General features: G+C 38.4%; 1 protein-coding gene across 6 annotated transcripts; it reads left to right on the forward strand.

Moving 5' to 3' along the window:
• The first annotated feature begins 9,886 nt into the window (after positions 1 to 9,886).
• Positions 9,887 to 18,431, forward strand: LOC114312841 (pentatricopeptide repeat-containing protein At2g03880, mitochondrial). Of its 6 annotated transcripts, none has more exons than XM_028259135.2 (5): positions 9,907 to 13,277; positions 16,809 to 16,904; positions 17,020 to 17,168; positions 17,620 to 17,831; positions 17,918 to 18,431. In XM_028259135.2, the coding sequence occupies exon 1, from the start codon at positions 10,102 to 10,104 to the stop codon at positions 13,069 to 13,071; it is 2,970 nt and encodes a 989-aa protein (XP_028114936.2). In that variant the 5' UTR covers positions 9,907 to 10,101; the 3' UTR covers positions 13,072 to 13,277; positions 16,809 to 16,904; positions 17,020 to 17,168; positions 17,620 to 17,831; positions 17,918 to 18,431. The 6 variants fall into 6 exon arrangements, with proteins under 6 accessions (XP_028114952.2, XP_028114936.2, XP_082758953.1 ...); XM_082902827.1 differs by having other exon boundaries at positions 17,054 to 17,168; XM_028259130.2 differs by having other exon boundaries at positions 17,620 to 18,431.
• Positions 18,432 to 19,820: the final 1,389 nt, after the last annotated feature.

Raw genomic sequence — 19,820 nt, forward strand, 5'->3', positions numbered from 1 at the left:
AGGATCGGTTTTGATGCTTTTGAACTTGGTTTTTGGCTTGGAGGTGCAATCTGGAATTTTTAGATTTTGCACTTCCGCTCGAGCGAGGTAAGAGCTGCTCGAGCGGGGTAAGAGCTGCTCGAGCGGGGAATCCGAGCATCCAGTATCTCTGCACTGTTTTACAGTCCGCTCGAGCGGAGGATTGGGTGCTCGAGCGGAGGCATGTGTCTCACGATCGAGCGGGCGTCGAGCGCCCGTCGAGCGGAGATTTCACCCATCCAGTACTTTTACAGTACGCTCGAGCGGGAAAGTTGACGCTCGAGCGTGTACCTTTGTTGCATGACCGCTCGAGCGGGGAAACCTGCGCTCGAGCGGGACTCTGTTTTTCTGCTAAATTCTGAAACTGCTTTTTGAGTACATCTTTGCATCCTCATCCCATTCTAGGCATTCCTAGGCCTAGTTTAAGACATCTTATTGAGGATATAGATGTAGAACACACTGAGGCAAATTAGGGATTAAGTTGTTGTCTTTCCCAGCTGTGTAGCTTAGTGTGTGTTCAATCTGTTAACTGTGTAGGGTTGGCGATTGGGGAGACGTGCTCTAGCTTACTGTAGCCCAAACTCTGTGAGTAACAATTGTGTAAAGATATGTTCAACTAAGAATGTTTTCTGACTGTTTAACGAAACTGTTTTCTGAAGTATTTATTGTTAATTGTTTGAATGTATGTCCTATATTCTGAAATGTATTGTGGCATCGTTAGCAACTGTTGTGTACTATTACTGCTACTGTTACAGAGATCTCTGTCGGTTCCCTCGTGGAACCACTACTGTTTACTGATTGATGGCCATCATTACTGTTCGGTCTTTAAGACCTACTGTTTACTGCTATGCTAATGGATGTACCACATATGATTGAATAACTGTTCTGACTGAAAGACTGAAGTATTGTTTGCTGAACTGATTTCATTACTGTAAGGACATTTCATTCTTAACCTCCTTACGCATTATGTTATTCACTGGGCTTTAGCTCACTATTTATATATATATGTAGGTGTACAAGCACCAGACCGCGGCTAGGAGCGTCAGGATTACTCCAGTTTTGTCAAGCCAACCCATGTGCCTCACTGCGAGGTTCCGAGCCTATCTGTTAAGGCTTAGGGGTGTTTTAGATTTCCCCCTTCTGTACCGTCTTACTGTTCTGTATAGACTGAAGGTTTACTGTACTGTTATGCAGGGATTGAGTCCCTAGTCTGAATGATTGTAAATATTGTGCATACTGTTCTGTACTGTTTATGTATATATGTATGAAAAGTCTTTTTGCATACAGACTGTCACAGCTCATTGGGCATTGTTTAATTACTGTTTTGGCTTCCGCCAGGCCCTGTACTCTGTTTTACTGTACTACTGTTCTGCAGGCCTTTGGTAATCTCGGATTACTGGCCGGTTACGGTGCTAAACCCATAGGGCCGGGTTTGGGTCATGACAGCGACTTCCTTATCGGAGCCCTGTCTGATTTTTCTAAGTTCGGCTCGCTGGGCCGAACGGAATGGTCCTCCGCATGTAAGCCTGCCAGCGATGACTCTAATCTCTCCGACCGGGGGAACAGGGTTGTCTTATGGTCGGGGTTGTGGTTGGGGCCGATCATTGTCTCAGTTAGGTTGTGCAGATTGTCGAGGAGGAGTTTGTCGGCGGTGGCCCCCGGCGGGTTCAGTTCTTGGCTGCTACTGGGGACGGGCTGCCGTGAACCGATTAAGGCGACCTTGGTGTATCAAATTCTCTACTTGGTCTTTAAGGTTAACACATTCCTCAGTGTTATAGCCGTGGCCCTGATGGAAACGGCAGTACTTGGATTGATCTCGCCAGTTGGAAGAAGACTGTGACAGTTGGGGCCATTTCAAGTTGTAATCTCGTTGGATCTGGTTCAAGACTTGTTCCATGGGGGAATTGAGGGGAGTGCACCGCTCGAACCGACCGAGAAGTCGAGTAGGAGCCGATCGATCAGGACGAGTGGGTTGGTCGGTATGCTGAGGGGTTTGTTGTGTATATTGGGTGGTTCTGGTTTCAGATTTCTTTCTCTTCTACCTGGAGGTTGGATTTTTAGTTGTAGTATCTTGGCGGGTTGCCAGAGAGTCTTCGGCGTTCGTATATTTTTGGGCTTCGGAAAGAAGGGTGGCCATAGAGGTTGGAGGGTTTTTGGAGAGGGAGAAGAGGAAATCAGATAATCGTAAACTGGCCATGAAAGCCATCAGGATGACTTTGTCGTTGTTTTCCGCCACCTGTAGGGCTTCGGTGTTGAAACGGGTGACAAAGCTACGTAGCGACTCCCCCTCCTTCTGACGGATATTAAGAAGCTGAGTTGCCGGACACCGCTGGCACTGAGTGCCAATGAAATGGCTCAGAAAGGAATCACTTCGGTGTTGGAAAGTTGAGACGGAGTCCGGCAGTAGCTGACTAAACCATAATCGAGCCGACCCCTTAAGCGTCACGGGGAAAGCCCGACACATGATCTTAGCAGGAAAAGCCTGGAGGATCATTAGGGTCCTTTAAGTCTCCAAATGGTCAACTGGGTCCGTTGTGTCGTCGAAAGAGTCGATCGAGGGCATTTTGAACTTGGGAGGTAGGGGTTTGTCCCTGATGGAGGCGACAAATGGGAAGTTGGATGTTGTTGAGGGTTTAGACTGTATGTTCTGCATGACTCCTTGAAGTTGGAGTTTCATGGCTCGGAATTCCGCATCCTAGATAGGAACATTGTCACCTCCCGAGGGCAATAGAGGCTGAACACTACTAACCTCTCATTCAGGGGCAAGTGTTTGACTGGACGGATGTAAACCTCGAGGTGGCGGGTTCATGTCTTGGGATGGGGCTTGCCAACCCTCTAAATTGGAGAGATAGACTTGTTGGAAAGGATGGCTCGGGTTTGTTCCCGATTGGGAGGGATAACTTGTGGTGGTGGAGGAGGTATAGGGAGGTTTCGCTGGAGCAAAGCGTTGATCAAGGCTTGGTTTTGCTCAGCCAAGTGGTTGATGTTGTTGCTGAGTTCTGTGAAGTACTGAGGTGGGTTATTTGGATTGGGAGGGTCGGCTTGGAGGTCGACAACGTTGTGTTGAGAAGCCATGGATCACGTTGTGACCATTCACCTTGATGGCCAGTGAGAATGAATTATCAGGAACGGGTTTCCGGTAACAATGAGCACAACTGTCACGCGGAGTGGCATTCTCACATACGGCGCCAACTGATAGTACTGCTAATCGTTGGCCCACGTTTCCAACGTCGTTCTCTGATCACTGAGCCCACCGGGGTACCTGCACAAAAGCCCAGCATGGAATAGGAGTCCCCTAGTGGATCCTCCGATGGTCAAGTTAGAAGAGAGAGAGGTTAATGGCGAATGATGGGAGAATAACGATAGGGAACTTAACCTTTTGTGTGTCTTGGAAGCCTCCTTATATCCTTTGTTCATCATTTCCTTGTTCACTTCGACCTGTCATGTTGGCCAAAAGTCTATGCTCTAGCTTGCCTTGTTCATGGTGAGGCTATCTGTTCCGACGTGAAAGGATTATCGCATTTAATGCTGAAGGGGCCTCATTAATGGCTGATGTGTGGTGCAATAATTCTGTAGGATCTTTGTCTGCTTGTGTGGCTGGTTCTCCTATTGACAAGTGTTTAGATGCCATTGGTTCTTAGTGTAACGTTGGGTTTCAGTAGCGTTGGGCTTTAATGCTTAAATCGTGAATTAGGCTCTAAGTGGAGGGCCAAAAGCCTCTATAGGCCCACCGATGTCACTAATAATCCAAAAAAATTGTTGGACTAATTATCCATTGGATTAATAATCCTGAAACAAAATTTCAAAATAAATACAAGATTATTGGGTCCACGAATTAATAATTTCAATTCCATACTCTAATCTTGCCAATCAAAAATGCCCTAAAAGTCTATGTTACATTTGTTTTATCCAATTGAATGATATTATAAAAAAAGATTCAAAAAGATACTATCCCACTCGAAATAGCAATTAAAAAAAAGAAAAGTTTAAAGGTTTTCATTTAAATGCCACTAATAATTTGAATCTAAACAAAACTAATGAAGAAATCACAACTTGTTCTCAAAAATTATTTTTAAAATATTAAATTTTATTTTTCTCCAATAAAAAAGAAAATTATATAAAAATAATTTTTTATTTTTTATAAATTAATTTAATTAAAACAAAATTAAAAAATGAAACTCACCTCGTTTGACAACTCCACTTTTTAGCCTAAAAGCTAAAAATTCACTAAAAATCAAAAAGTGAACAAGCTATATAAAAAAGTAAAAAATTTCATTTTCTCTCTATTTTTTGCATAATTATTTTTTAAAAAGTCAAAAAATCATCTCGAACATATTAATTTTTTTACTTCATAGTTTGGTCAAAAAACTTTAAAATTACTAAAGTAATCTGTTATCAAATGATGCATGTTTGGTAAAGTTTTCAAAAACAGTTTTATGAGTTTTAAATTCGTATTTTTATATTTTTAGTGGCTTTAAAAACATTTTAATCATTTTTTTTTTTACTTTTAGATTCACTTAATCTTAATATATATATACTTAAAAGGTATAAAATTTGTACAAAAATCTTTTAAAAAATTATTAAATACACCAAAATATAAAAATGTATTGAGTTTTTATATTTTTTGTATTTGGTGATCACAAATATTATACTATTTAAATATAGGGGTTTTTTTTTTTTGAAGGTCTCTCGTATTAAGATTTTATAGCATAAAGGACATCTAATATTTTCGTGATGTTTAAGGTCCCTCAAGTTGATCTAGAGAAAATTGGTCCAGAGAAAATTAGCCTAGAGAAAATTCATGTCACAGAGAAAATTGGCCCAGAGAATTTCTCCAGACAACATAGCAACCCTTTCTTCAAGCAACCTTTGCTCTTACTAGAAATCCAGAGAAAGTTGGAAAAGAATAGGTTGCACTCATTGGGGGAAGAGACGGTGGAAGAGTGGTTGATGAAGAAAATTCAATACAGAGAATTTCTCTCCTTCAAAATTTCTCTCCAAAGAAATTGAATTTCTCTGGATTCTCTGTCTGTGTTTTAACCAAATTTCTCTGGACTTCAAAATTACTCTCCAGAGAAATTCTTATACCAAGGGTAATCTGATACTAAAATCAGGACTGTAGTTAAAGAAATGGTCTTTAACTTACATCCAAGGCTTCTAGATTTCAACAGTTGAACCAAAAGGTACAGAGAAGGGAAAAAAAATCCTTAGTTTCGCCTGGATCAAGATTCAAGACCCTTAACACTCTTATTAATTAACAATAATAGGGGAAAATGCAATCACAGGGTAGAACACAATCTGTCTTGCCTGAAAAAGAACATCATATTGACAATCTACGAGCATCTAAGATCAAGGCTCTACCATAAATATATATATATATATATAATAGAAATTTCGAAAACACAACAACGAAGAGAGAGAGAGAGAGAGAGAGAGAGAGACCTGGTGAGAGACCTGGTGAGAGATCGCGTAACAGTGGAAAGAGAAGTGAGATCGGGAGCGGAAGGAGGAGACTGAAACCGGCGGTGGCGATCAACGGTGCTCTGCGGTGGGCGGTGGTGGTGGACAATAGAGTGTAGAGAGAGAGAGAAAGAGAGAGAGGAAGGAGAGAAGTCTTAAAGAAAGAGAAATGTAATTGATTAACTCTTCGTTCAGATCAGGCACGGAAGGAGAGACAAAGAGGGGATATGTTTAGGGACCTTAGACATCAAAAAATAATTTTGTGGATCTCTTCCATTACGAAAAGTGGGAGAGGGACCCTAGACTAATTTTTCCTTAAATATATCTAAAAAATAAAAAATTATATAAAATATTAAAAAAATATTTATTAAATGTAAAAAAATACATAAAATAAAAAAACCCAAGCTTTGTTTAGTTTAATTTTTAGAAAATATTTTTAAACGAATTTTCATTTGTCTTTATTGAATTTTTTTTCATATTTTAATGAATTATTTTATTTTATTTTTTAGATACATCAAGATTAGATATATTTAAGAAGTAAATAATTTAACTAAAATATAAAAAAAAATTACTAAAAACAAATGAAAATTCGAACAAAAATACACACATATTTTTATTCCAATTTTAGTTTTTTTTAAAGGCACTCTGTTCATAAATCCAAACTTAAATTTTATTTTTCAAAAGGTCCATATGCTAAACAATAATATCACAAAGACAAGCTTCTGCAAAATGACTAACCTATCCCTTCATATCTTCCGCCACATTTTCATTTTGGAAAAAGTGTGGTAGCTCGAATTGGAGGGGCCTCGAATGGCCCGAATGGGTGTTGGCCAGTCGTCCGCTCGAATGAGCGGCCAGATGTCCGCTCGGACGACTGGGTGAAAGATTGTCTACCGCGATTGTCACCTTTGTCGACTGCGGCTATCAGCCTCCTTACCGAATGATCAGTCGGACGACTAGCAAAGTGAATTTCGAGCCATTCAAGCCACTCCATATTTGAGCTACCAAGCATTGTTCTTTGATTTTGTCTCAAATTTCTCTCTCTCCCTCTTTCGTATCTCACATCTCAGTTTCTTTCTCTTTCCATCAAATCTCTCTCTCTCTATCTCTCATCTCTTGCATCTTTATCTTCGCCGTCGAGCATTGCTCTTCCACTACCGACGCCACTGCTCCTACGCTACTCCACAGTGTCCAGTCCTTCATCTGCGCCAGTAACCTCCCACACACCTTCGTCGTTGCCCACCAGTTCGTCTTCACCTGCTACTCGTCGGACTCCATTCCAATTTGCGTCTCTTTCTTCCAAAGAACCAAAGTGGCAGAAAGTGAAAGCTAGGGTTAGGGTTAGGGTTAGGGTTAGGGTTTGTATAGAAACCCCCTCTCTCTCCTCTTCTTTCCCCTCTCCCTCTCTTCTCTCCGTCGTCGCCTCAGCGCCGTCCAGATCACCAAATCTGCACCAAAACATCGTTAGCGAAGGCGAAGTCTATTCCCCTAGTAGGAAAAGACGAAATCGGTGAAGGTGAGGTCTCCTCTCTCTCTCTCTCTCCTCTTCTCTTCTCTTCATTTTCTTCATCGAAATTGGTGACGAGCCTAGAAGGCATGACATCTCGCTGACCTTGCTCCTTAAGAGTCGTTTGGAGGAATTCGTCTTCGTAAAAATCACTAACGTCAGCGACGCCGAGTCATCGAGGTCGAACTCTGGCGACGGACAACAAAGTAGCAATCGTTTTTTGGCTGAAATCATTGCTAGATCAACTCGAGACAGATAGAAGATTCAGAACTTCAGTGAGATAAGCTCTGATCTGTTCAAGCATTATTCACGGTTACTATTGGTTTCATATCGATATGTATATCTTTTTGTGTGTAATAAATGTTAGAAATGTAAGCTCTCTGACATGGTGGTTATAGTGTTCTGCTTTATTGAATTAGATTTGTTTTCTCTGCCTCCTCCAAGCATTGTTCTGTGTAAATATCTTGGGGGGTGTTAGGACCTTCTTTTGTTTTCAAAAACCACTAATAGGCTATTATATATTCGATTTTTGAACAGATAGGGTTTGGTATAAAAGAAAGATATAATTTATGTTTATGTATAAATGCATGTAAGTATGTAATATGCACAGATAAGAAATAGACAAACAGCAAAAATTGGCTTGGTATTTCAATAGATAGAATTTTATTTAGACAAATATTTAAACAGAAGGGAAGTTTGAATTCAAAAGTTTTAAAAAATAAACAGGGTAAAAAATTAACGGTTTTTTACCAATCGATCCTAATAATTGAACTTATTACCCATTCGGTTCTAAGTTTCTATCTCATGCACTATGAAGTCCTATCATATTTTTTTATCTCGATTTTTCCCTTGCTGTTATACTGCTAGAGCCATTGATGAATTAGTGATATTGATGAACATGAGAACTGTTAGAGCCATTGATGAATTCGTTGGTGTTGGTGAACATGAGAACTGCCTCTGTGTCCCTTGAATTTGAGAGAGATGGTGTCAGATCTGAGAGAGATCAAGAAAATCGACATGAATGGAGATGGGGTATGTCGACATTGACAAGTTTCAAAGCCATTGATGAATTTGTTGGTGTTAGTGAACATGAGAATTGTCTCTGTGGCCCTTGGATTTGAGAGAGATGATGTTAGATCTGAGAGAGATCAAGAAAATCGACATGAATGGAGATGGATGTGTCGACATTGGCGAGTTTGGAGCTCTGTATTGTTTAAACCAATGATAAATTTATCACTGATGAATTTGTTTACATACTTGATTTGAGAGAAAGAGGGGGCGTCACAACAAATTTATCACTAAATTAAGGCCTCGTTTGGGAATATGTTTTTTTAGTAACTTTTTGATTTTTTTAGCTAAAATATGATGTAAAAAAAAACTAGTATGTTTATGATGATTTTTTGATATTTTACAAAAAGATGTGTAAAGAGAAAAGAGAATATTTGAATTTTTTATATATGTTGTTGGTTTTTTTAATTTTTTAAGTGATTTTTTGACTTTTAGGCTAAAGGATTACTTCCCAAACGAGGCGTAAGTAACAAATTTATCATTCATAAATTAAATAACAAATTTATCACTGAATTAAGTAACAAATTTATCAGATCAGTTACACGTCTGTAAAAGATCAACACCACCTTTCAATGCACTGATTGGACACTTTGCATCCCAAATCGGTGATAGAGGAAGATAGTGGCAACGACGATGTTGAAGGGTAGATTGGTGATGGCGGAAGATGGTGGCAACGGCGATATCAAAAATGGTAGATCGATGGCAGAGGATTACGGTGTTGAAGCTAGCGGATGAATGATGGGGGAGGAGTAACGGTGATGGCAACGAATGAGAAGGAAATGATGGTTGGTGATGGAGAAGGATGAGGAGGAAGAAGAAATGATGTGCCGGTGATAGAAATAGGAGGAAGAGAGAGAGAGAGAGAGAGAGAGAGAGAGACATGTGTTTGGGTTTAGGGCAAAATCACTCAACTAAATGTAATGGGTAAAAATGAAAGATGAGCTAAATTATTTTGAACCAGGACTTCTTAGGAAAAAATGTGAACAAATCATCAGTGAAAAGTCAAACAGATAAAAAAAAGTTAAGGGGTAAAATTGAAAATAAAATGTCCTACAAGACTTCTCACCAAACGATTTCACAAAATGTGGACCTCTTACTAACAAAAAATATTCACCGGATTTAATACATTAGATACCCTCTAAATTGGATTTATTACCAATTTTTTCTATTTTTAATGATTTTTTAAAAATATATATTTTAGTTAATTTATTTTTACTTTTTCAAATACATCTTGATAAGACATTAGGATATAGCATAATGGTTTAAATAGCTACACTTTAGGATATGGTGAGTAGAGGAGATCAGAAATTCAAATTGATGGAACAGTGATTCACTCTTCAATTATAACCTAACATACTAATGCTATAAAAAATAAAATAAAATAAAAAAGATGCATCTTGAGATAAAAATAAATGAAAAATCATCTAAAGGTATTTTTTAAAAAATCAAACCGAATAATCAATAAGATAATAATTACTGTGTTTGTTTTTAGTTTTCAGAATTCACTTTTCAAAAAAAAAAATTTACTTTTTTATTTTTCGTATTTTTTTATTTTCACTGAAAGTATAATATTTGTAAAAAATATCTTTAAAAAATTCACTAAATACCAAAAATATAAAAAAAATACAAAAAATTTAATACATTTTTCATAATTTTATATAATTATTAATTTTTAAAAATATTTTTCACAAATAATTTATAATTTAGATATATTTAAATAAGATACATCTAAAAAATAAAAAAAATATTTATTAAAAATAAAAATATATAAAAAATAAAAAATTTAATTTTCAAAAAATTCAATTCAAAAAACTCAAACAAAACCCAATCAACACTTCCATCCGCCGTTTTGGTTAGTTCCACTTTTGTGTTCTTCGTTTCTCTGTCAAAAGTTGCCACCAAAAAAGACTCCAATTTGAGAGATATACGAAGATACATACATATATTATACAGGTATATACTTATACGCACACCCTTCATGTTCTTGTTTCTCTGTGTTCCGTAGTTGATGCTCTTTGATTCATAACCGAAGCTTCGCTTTCGTGTTAATGGAATGCGACTTTCTCTCTCGAAATATGCGTTTTCCACCACCAATTTTTCGAGCTCTCCTTAATCCAATTCCCACTATTTATACATTCTCAAGACCATTTTTGTTTTCTCTACGTTTTCGTTCATTATCTTGTGCTGCTTTGAAGGTTGTTGAACCCAAACAAGTATCAACTGATTCGGGTTCTGATGATTTGGAAAACCCACAATTTCAGCTTCACAGTGGGTTTAAGGAAATACCCACAAGGTTATATAGTCCTGATTGGCCTGAAAGAAATGCAAATATCAAAATTGGGAGGAATTTAGATGGAGGAATTGTAGAATTGGATAGAAAGGAGAGGCTTAAAGGGTATTCGGAAAAGCTGCGAGATTGTGCTTTGAAACTGTCTTTGAATAAAGGGAAGGCAATTCATGGGCAGGTCATCAAGAATGGGATACACCCAGATATGCACTTGTGGGTTTCATTGATTAATTTCTATGCAAAATGTCATGTTTTGAATTTTGCGTGTCAGGTGCTTGACGAAATGCCTGAGCAGGATGTCGTGTCTTGGACAGCTCTGATTTCTGGGTTTGTGGCTGATGGGTATGGAAGTGATGGTATTTATTTGTTTTCTGTGATGCGGAATGAGGGTATTAGACCGAACGAGTTTAGCTTAGCGACTTGCTTGAAAGCTTGTTCCATTTGCTTGGACTTAGAGTTTGGGAAACAGGTACATGCAGAGGTAATTAAGCTTGGGTTTTTCTCAGATATTTATGTCGGGTCTGCTCTTGTTGACCTTTATGCAAAATGCGGTGAGATGGAATATGCAGATAAAGTGTTCTTTTGCATGCCCAAGCAAAATGATGTGTCGTGGAATGCATTGCTTAATGGATATGCTCAGATGGGTGATGAGGAAAAGGTTTTCAAAATGTTTTGCGGGATAAAGTCAAAAATGAAGTATAGCAAGTTTACTTTGTCTACTGTCCTCAAGGGTTTTGCCAATTCCAGGAATTTGGGAGCTGGCAGGGTTGTGCACTCTATGGCGATCAAGATTGGGTGTGAACTTGATGAATTTGTAAGTTGTACTCTTGTAGATATGTACTCCAAATGTGAGTTGGCGGATGATGCACTCAAAGTATTTATGAGGATAAAAAATCCTGACAAAGTGGCATGGACTGCAATGATCACTTGTTTTGATCAGCAAGGGCAGAAAGGAGAAGCAGCAAAGCTATTTCGATTAATGAGGAAGACTGGTTTGAGACCAAATCAATTTACCTTAGCTAGTATTGTTAGTAGTGCCATCGATTTCAGCCCACATTATGGTGAAAGCATTCATGCTTGCGTATACAAATATGGTTTTGAATCTGAAAATTTAGTCTGCAATGCGTTGATCACAATGTACATGAAAATTGAATCTGTAGATGATGGTTACCGGGTTTTTGATGCAATGAGTAACAGGGATGTAGTTTCATGGAATGCTCTCTTGTCAGGATTCCATGACAATGAAACCTTTGATCAAGGGCCGAGTATCTTCAACCAGATGCTTGTGGAAGGTTTCAAGCCCAACATGTACACATTTATCAGCATTCTAAGGTCTTGTTCCAGCCTTTGGAATGTCAGTTTTGGGAAGCAAGTGCATGCCCATATTATTAAAGAGAGCCTTGATGAGAACAGTTTCATAGGAACTGCTCTTATTGACATGTATGCCAAGTGCAAGTGCTTGGGAGATGCAGAAGCAGTTTTTAACAGATCTAATGAAAAAGACCTCTTCACTTGGACAGTTATGATTTCTGGTTATGCGCAGACTGATCAAGGGGAGAAGGCCATTCAGTGCTTCAATCAGATGCAAAAAGAAGGTGTTAAGCCCAATGAGTTCACCCTTGCCAGCTGTTTGAGGGGTTGTGCTGGGATAGCAAGTCTTGAAAATGGGCGGCTGCTCCACTCATTCGCAATTAAGTCTGGGCACTTTGGTGATATCTTTGTTGCTAGTGCACTTGTTGATATGTATGGAAAATGTGGAAGCATAGAAGATTCAGAGACTTTTTTCAAGGGCTTAGATTTTCGTGACACTGTGGCATGGAACACAATAATATGTGGATACTCACAACATGGGCAGGCAGACAAAGCTCTTGAAGCTTTTAAGTTTATGTTAGATGAAGGTGTCGTGCCCGATGGGGTTACCTTCCTTGGTATTCTTTCTGCTTGTAGCCACATGGGTTTGACTGAGGAAGGGAAAAAGCATTTCACTTCAATGAGTGAATTGTATGGAATTATTCCTTTGATTGAACACTATGCTTGCATGGTTGATATCCTTGGTCGGGCAGGCAAATTTAATGAGGTTGAAAGCTTCATTGCACAGATGAAGCTTACACCAAATGCCTTGATCTGGGAGACTGTTCTTGGGGCTTGTAAGATTCATGGAAATGAAGAATTTGGTGAAAGAGCTGCAGAGAAACTTTTTGAACTTGAACCAGAGACAGATTCAAATTATATATTATTATCTAACATTTTTGCAGCCAAAGGGAGGTGGGGTGATGTTTCAAAGGTTAGGGCATTTATGTCCAGTAGGGGTGTTAAAAAGGAACCAGGGTGTAGCTGGGTGGAGGGCAATGCTCAAATCCACATCTTTTTGTCTCAAGATGGTTCACATCCAAAGATCTTGGAAATTTATCAAAAGTTGGAGGACCTTGGTCAGAAACTTGCATCAATAGGCTATATTCCGAACACAGATTATGTGCTTCATAATGTGACCAACAGAGAGAAAAGGGGGAATCTATTTCATCATAGTGAAAGGTTGGCTTTAGCTTTTGCCCTTATAAGTAACACACCGAATAAAACAATCAGAATTTTCAAGAATCTCCGCATTTGTGGAGATTGTCATAATTTTATGAAGCTGGTTTCACATATCACAAATCGGGAAATAGTTATTCGTGACGTTAAGCGCTTCCACCATTTCCGAAACGGCACCTGCTCATGTCAAGATTATTGGTGATTTTGATCTGCTGGCATCCATGGGTATGGTGTACATGTGGAAAATATTTGAGGCCTAAAATTTAAAAGGTTGTCCACAGCTTGAAGTATATCTGAGGTCCTCTACTGGTTTAGCAGCAGCCAGGGAGTAAAATCAGCGACTATGGTTTAGAGAGTCTGAGGCTGTAAGGCCAGCCAAGAGGAGACGGCAGTGATAGGCGATTTCAGGCTACTTTTCTTTTGCTTTTTCGTGCAATTTTTCAACAATAGGTAGGGAGAAGGAAATTAATTCAAAACCCGTATCTCGTACTCTATAAATGTAAATAGATGCGGGGTATAAATACGTGTGTGTATATATATATATGCAAATTCAAAATTTTGACCTGTTGTGAATATTTTATATTTGTATGCTATGTAGAGATAAAAAAATCAATTCAGGCTCTCTTCCTGAGTGTATGTACACGGCACATGTATTGAGTGGGTTTGTGTAATAATGTTGGTTCTGCCAAATTTGATATGGGTTTGTGTTAAAACCTACCATCACCTACTCCACCTACTACACCTACCACCACCTACTACCACCTACTACACACCTACCACTACCACCTACTCCACTACATCTCCTATATAAGGAGCCCCTCACCATTTGTAATTTATAACATATATCAATCAATAAAACATCAATTCTTACATGGTATCAGAGCATGTTTAGAACCTAGTATTTTTGCTTCACCGGCGGGCGGCAACTTCGCCTTGGCCGCCCGCCGGACCTTAACCTATTCCGCTGATAAAATCAACAAAGATTTGTGCAACTGTAGTCATGTGTGAGGCTGATGGAGAAGAATTCTTCACCTCATATGACGAGACAGTCTGGAACTGGAAACACTGCAACATTCTGCTCTGGAATTCTGCAGCAGCTAGATTATAGCTTGGTTGAGTGCCAAGCTTTGGTTCTTCCACCCACTCGTGAACTTGCCCAGCAAAGTGTGAAGGTTCATGCTTGTGTTGGAGGGACTAGTGTGCGCGAAGATCAGCGCATTCTCTCCAGTGGGGTTCATGTTGTTGTTGGTACTCCTGGTCGTGTGTTTGACATGTTGCGGAGACAATCACTTCGCCCTGTTTGCATCAAAATGTTTGTCTTGGATGAAGCTGATGAAATGCTGTCACGAGGTTTTTAAAAATCAGATATATGATATTTTCCAGTTGCTGCCACCCAAAATCCAGGTTGGGGTGTTCTCAGTTGCTGCCACCCAAAATCCAGGTTGGGGTGTTCTCTGCCACAATGCCACCAGAGGCTCTTGAAATCACCAGGAAATTCATGAATAAGCCTGGAAAGAGAAAAAGCTCATGCTAGGATTTGCGAAGTGATTCGCTACAGGAATTTTGGCTTTGGATGAAACCCTTACCATACTCCACTCATTCTCTCCAACTGTTCTAACATTTTATTTTTATTATTATTATTATTATATCAAATAATCAATGCACTCATGTTCCCCACTAATAGTGTCCACTTTTGACCCGAACCATTTTCAATCCATCATTTCTCCTTCACCTTTTGCACCCCACTCACCGACTCTCTCTCCACTTTATCACATGGGTTTGTCCCTCTCTCTCCTCCATTTGATTTCAAAAATCACTTATTTTTATTTATTTTTTCCAAATCACTTTTCCTCTTTTTTAAATACCCCACTTTATTTTGAAACAATCGCACTGATGTTTTTCATATAATCCATCTATAAATATTTTTTATCTATTTTCTTTCTCCCTTGTTTTCTTTCATTTTATTTTTATTTTTTCAACAAAACACTCCCAAAACAAAAACAAAAACAAAAAAAAAAAACAACATTTTACAAACTTGTCATTTCTTCATGCCGGGGATCAACCCCGATCAGCATTTTACACCATAAAAAAAAAATAAAAAAAAATAAAAAAAATAATAAAAAAAAAAACACAAAACAAAACAAAACACAACCAACACAAATCGGAACAGTGGGATTTTTCTTCTCTACTCTGCCGCCGGTCTCTTCTTCTTGCCTCCGTCCTGGGCGGCCCTTGACGGTGTTGCCTCCGTGTTTCCCACTCCACTGGGCATGATCACTACTCCCTGCTCCTCCACTGCAGCATATGGCGGCCCTCCAAATCGGAACATCACGGTGGCCTTCCGCTTCAGCTCCTTATTTTCTGCCTTTAGCACACTTATCTCTGCTCGCGCATCCTTATACATGCGCTGGAGCAGAGCCAGTTGGGCGTTTAACTGCTGCACCTCATTTGTCCTACTCTGCAGCCGGTGCGACAAGTTTGTGACTGCAGTCATGGTTTCCACGCATGACTTCAAAGTATACTGATTGGCCTCAATATCAGTTTGCACCGCCATTTTTTGCTCCACAGACCGCATCGGAAAGTTCAACGGAGCAAAACCAGAGGTGTTTGGTTGAGGTTCACTGGCCACCGCACTGGTTATCTCTCTTGTTGACTCGTTGAGGTCGGGAAAGAGAGTGAGTAGACCACGGGACGACGAGGCCATATTCTGGGTAGCTGAACGGGAAGAAGAGGCCATTGTTCAGATGTTTCAGAATGCAAATATTCAGATATTTCAGAATGAAAATGTTCAGTGGTTTCAGACTGGTTTGCACAGCCTCCGCCTCAACCTTGGTTTAAATAGCCAGGGCCGATCCGCGCATCGCGCGCCACTTGACGCCAGACGACAAAACGGGCGCATAAGCCAATGTGGTGACGCGCCTCGCCACCATGTCCGACACATATTTTTATGACTTGGGCTCGCCTTTTGATGGCACGTCTTTTTATGAATTGGGCACGCCTTTTGATGGCACGCCTTTTTATGGATTGGGCACGCCTTTTGATGGCACGCCTTTTGAAAGATTGGGCACACCTTTTGAGGGTGCGACTTTTTAAGGGTCCGACAAGACTCTATAAACTGTCCCGACATTGATTCCGGTTAGCTCCTTCATGGGTCCGACAAGACTCTGTAAACTGTCCCGACATTGATTCCGGTTAGCTCCTTCATGGGTCCGACAAGACTCTGTAAACTGTCCCGACATTGATTCCGGTTAGTTTCTACAAGGGTCCAGCAAGATTCCGTAAACTGTCACAACATTGTCTGCTACAACGGTCCGACATGACCCCCATAAACTGTCTTCTACATCGGTCTGCCATAACCATACAGTCTTCTACAACGGTCTGACACAACCATACAGTGTCTCCTATCCATTTTTTATTTTTTCAGATTATTTTCTTGTTTTGTTACTCTCTCCAAACTCAAGTTGGTTAGTTCCTATCCCCCTTGAGTTTGCGGGGGCTGTTAAAACCTACCATCACCTACTCCACCTACTACACCTACCACCACCTACTACCACCTACTACACACCTACCACTACCACCTACTACCACCTACTCCACTACATCTCCTATATAAGGAGCCCCTCACCATTTGTAATTTATAACATATATCAATCAATAAAACATCAATTCTTACAGTTTGTATACTCAAATCTTGTATGAGTGTAGTTCTTGAGGGTTGATAATTGGTTGTGTGGTCACAAGATGTACCAAGCAATGGTGATTGTCTGACAGGGGTCGATTTTATTTATTTTATTATTTTTCAGCGTCCGTTGGTAGGTGCATTGACTATTGGGTTTTTGGGTTGCAGCTATTGCAGACTGCCATGATGTGGGATGTTTTGAGTATTGCATCAATTTATATGCAGAAATACATATAATGATCGCTAAATGTTTATTGCAGGTTTATTTAATGTATGATATGGATTTGTGAGTTGAAGGAATGATAGGTTTGCTATGACGAATGAATGGATTGGTTTGCTGTGAGCTTAATAAAAAGGTTCATTCCTCTCTCTATATTTGATGATGTAATACTGTATGTGTTTATCAATGAACCACATATTGTGTTAATTATTATTTATTAGTATGAGTTAAGAAAGAGAAATTTGAAACAGGGAGTAATGTTATGGTGGGTGGGGAATTCCGCAGGCGTGACAATAAATGTTGCAAGAGGAACTCAAATAGTGGACTAAGGAAGCAATTTCTCTACTCATTCACATGTAGAAAAGAAAAAGATAGCGATACCAAATTAGTGATATTGATGGTGATTTTTTTCCTCCTACTATTTCTCTTTCCATTTCTAGCTTCGTTAGCTACAAATCTTTGTCAATTAATTCCCTTTCTTTTGTTTGTGCTGATCAAAATATATTTCCTCGGGACTAGACCTTTTATTCTATTGATGTTACTATTGATGCTAGTTGAGAAACTCTTCTCTTCATGATTCTTCCGTTGTTTTAAAATGCTTATGAATGCACTTCAATCTAAAACATTTTCCCTTATGTTTGATGTCAAGACAAAATCTTTGACTCCTACCTCAGTTTTACCATACACAAAGGTCCAAAAGCAGAAAATATGAGATTCTACATTTGAATCATTTCCATGTTTTTGCTTGGAAACCAATTGGAACATGAGCATTTAATCTTTTGTTTTTGGAGAAAAAAAAATTTATTTTAATTTTTTTGGGGTCCTAAATTGTTTTATTGTTTGGCTTGTAGGGTTATGGCATGGCTGAATAAACTGCTGTAGGCACCTGTGGCTCCAGTACCAGAAAGATTTGAAATTATTCCATAATGGGACTTCAGGCACCAAATGTGTAAGCCAAGGTTCCGCATTGAGTTACTGGTTCCTTGTTGTGCGCCATCTAGGAATGGTGAACTTTTGCTATGAGGACCTGCTGTAGTAATTTCTGCACTCTGCAATTAGTCCTGTAAGTGAAACTGAGTTCAACTTTCCTGTAAATGCAGCAGCTTTTGTTGACAGTTTTGCCAATTACACTTGCTATGTTCGCTGCAGTGCTTCAAATGTGGAGCAGTGCATAAAGTATGTATATATTAGGTACCAAAGTGGTTGCAGGAACAATATGATTTGGTTACTGACGAATGTTTCCAAAGGGAGCTGTGTTATTGTTGCTTCTCCAGAGCTATCGGGTTTGTTCTGATTCTTCAATTAATCAGACTGCCTTGATGCAAAGATCAAATCAGATTTGGATTTCTTGCTTGTTCAATGTTTCAAAGACAAAGAAATCTAACAAGATGTTGTAAATCTTCTCTTATTAATATGTGAAAGCATTGTTGTAGAAAGTTTGGAAGGCAAAGAGTTGTTCCTGTGGCCAAGTTTTTTTGCTTTGAGTTCTCGTGTGTGTATTGCTTGTGTATTAGGTCTTCTGTAATTGGCCTGTAATTTCCTTCTAGTTTTGTAATTTACAAAAGTAATTTGACAGTGAGCTGACCTTGTTTCAATAGGTTTTATGATTGGAGATGAGATTTTCTTGTCCTTGGAAAAAACTAATCATTTTTTTAAGAGTAAATTACATGTCTCTTGAAATTTAGAAAAAAAAATATAGTTTTTTCTGTGGCTTTTACGTAATTATATTGAACTCCCTTAAAATTTTTATTCACATAACACTATCCTCCTTTTATTTTATTAATAATTTGTTAGTTATATGGATAAAAAAATGATATTATTGTCATTTTTACACGAAAAATATATATTTTACATTGTTTATTATTGTGTTTTCACACAATTTATATTAATTTTGATTCATTTAATTATATTAAAATGAAAGTTAGTATAATTATGTTAAAAGGAAGTGTAATTTATCTTTTTTTTTTAATATACCATCTTTGTTTTTAGTGCCTCTACATATCTTTAAGGCCTGTTGTTTATGAGATGTAGAGGGGGGGTTGCTATTGTGCCATAAGGCACAACAACAGCCACAGTGAGTCCTTGTGTTAGCGGTTTGTTCTAAACTTATTTTGATAATTTGAACTGTTTATATTATAAGGTTTTTCGAACATATCATTCATGTAAAAAATTATCGGACATCTATGATCCCATAAATCAAGTTGATCGGGTCCTAATTGTTTCTAAGAAAATTATCAAAATTATACTAGCCGTTTATTATTTTTTACAAACAAATGTGATCATGTTATGAAATTACAAATATTTGGTTGATCTAATTTTTTTTACGAATAATCTACTAGACAAATATTACAATACGAATAATTCAAATTTTTGAAATAGACTTTAAACAAATCCCATATGTCTCACGACAGGCTGTTGTACCTTATAGGAACAACAGTAACCCGATATCCTATAAATGGGTGGTCGAATATTCTATGACGTTGGGGTCTACATTTTTTTTTTTCTCCCTTGTATCTTGGGTTTGATTGATCCAAATATAGGGAGTTAGACATCGTATCTCTCAAAAATGGGAGATATGTAATACCACATCTCTTATTGTATTGCATATCTCCCACCATGAGATTAGATTTACCATTCATCAAATAGTCAAAAATAATTATTCTATTCTTATCTGATGTTGGCCCCGTTTGGTAGAGTTGTGGAAAAGTGATTATAGATTATAACTTAACAGATTATGGCTAATAGCTGTGAATATAAGCTGTTAACCTGTTTGGTGCAGCTGTGGGATTATGGATTTAAGCAGCAGAGTAGTGTTTGGTTAATGGGCCTGTTTGGTAGGGCTTATAAACTGCTTATTTCAGCTTTTAACTTAATTTAAGCTATTTTGTTGTGTTTGGTGTAGCTTAAGAATACAAATTATTACTTTTTATAAGCTAAAAATCAATTTTTTCTTAAAGTAGCTATCGGGGTGCTTTTCTAAATCAGCTTAAACGGCAAGCTGAGAAGGAAAGGATAAATTTACTTAAATGCCCCACATCAACTTCAAGTATTA

This window comes from Camellia sinensis, chromosome 13 (genome assembly GCF_055761805.1).
Source record: "Camellia sinensis isolate YWXY chromosome 13, ASM5576180v1, whole genome shotgun sequence".
In the NCBI taxonomy this organism is placed as follows: Eukaryota; Viridiplantae; Streptophyta; class Magnoliopsida; order Ericales; family Theaceae; genus Camellia; species Camellia sinensis.

Bases quoted from the DNA above. Each gene is read 5' to 3' on its own strand.
- LOC114312841 (XM_028259151.2), top strand. From the start codon at position 10,102: ATGGAATGCGACTTTCTCTCTCGAAATATGCGTTTTCCACCACCAATT.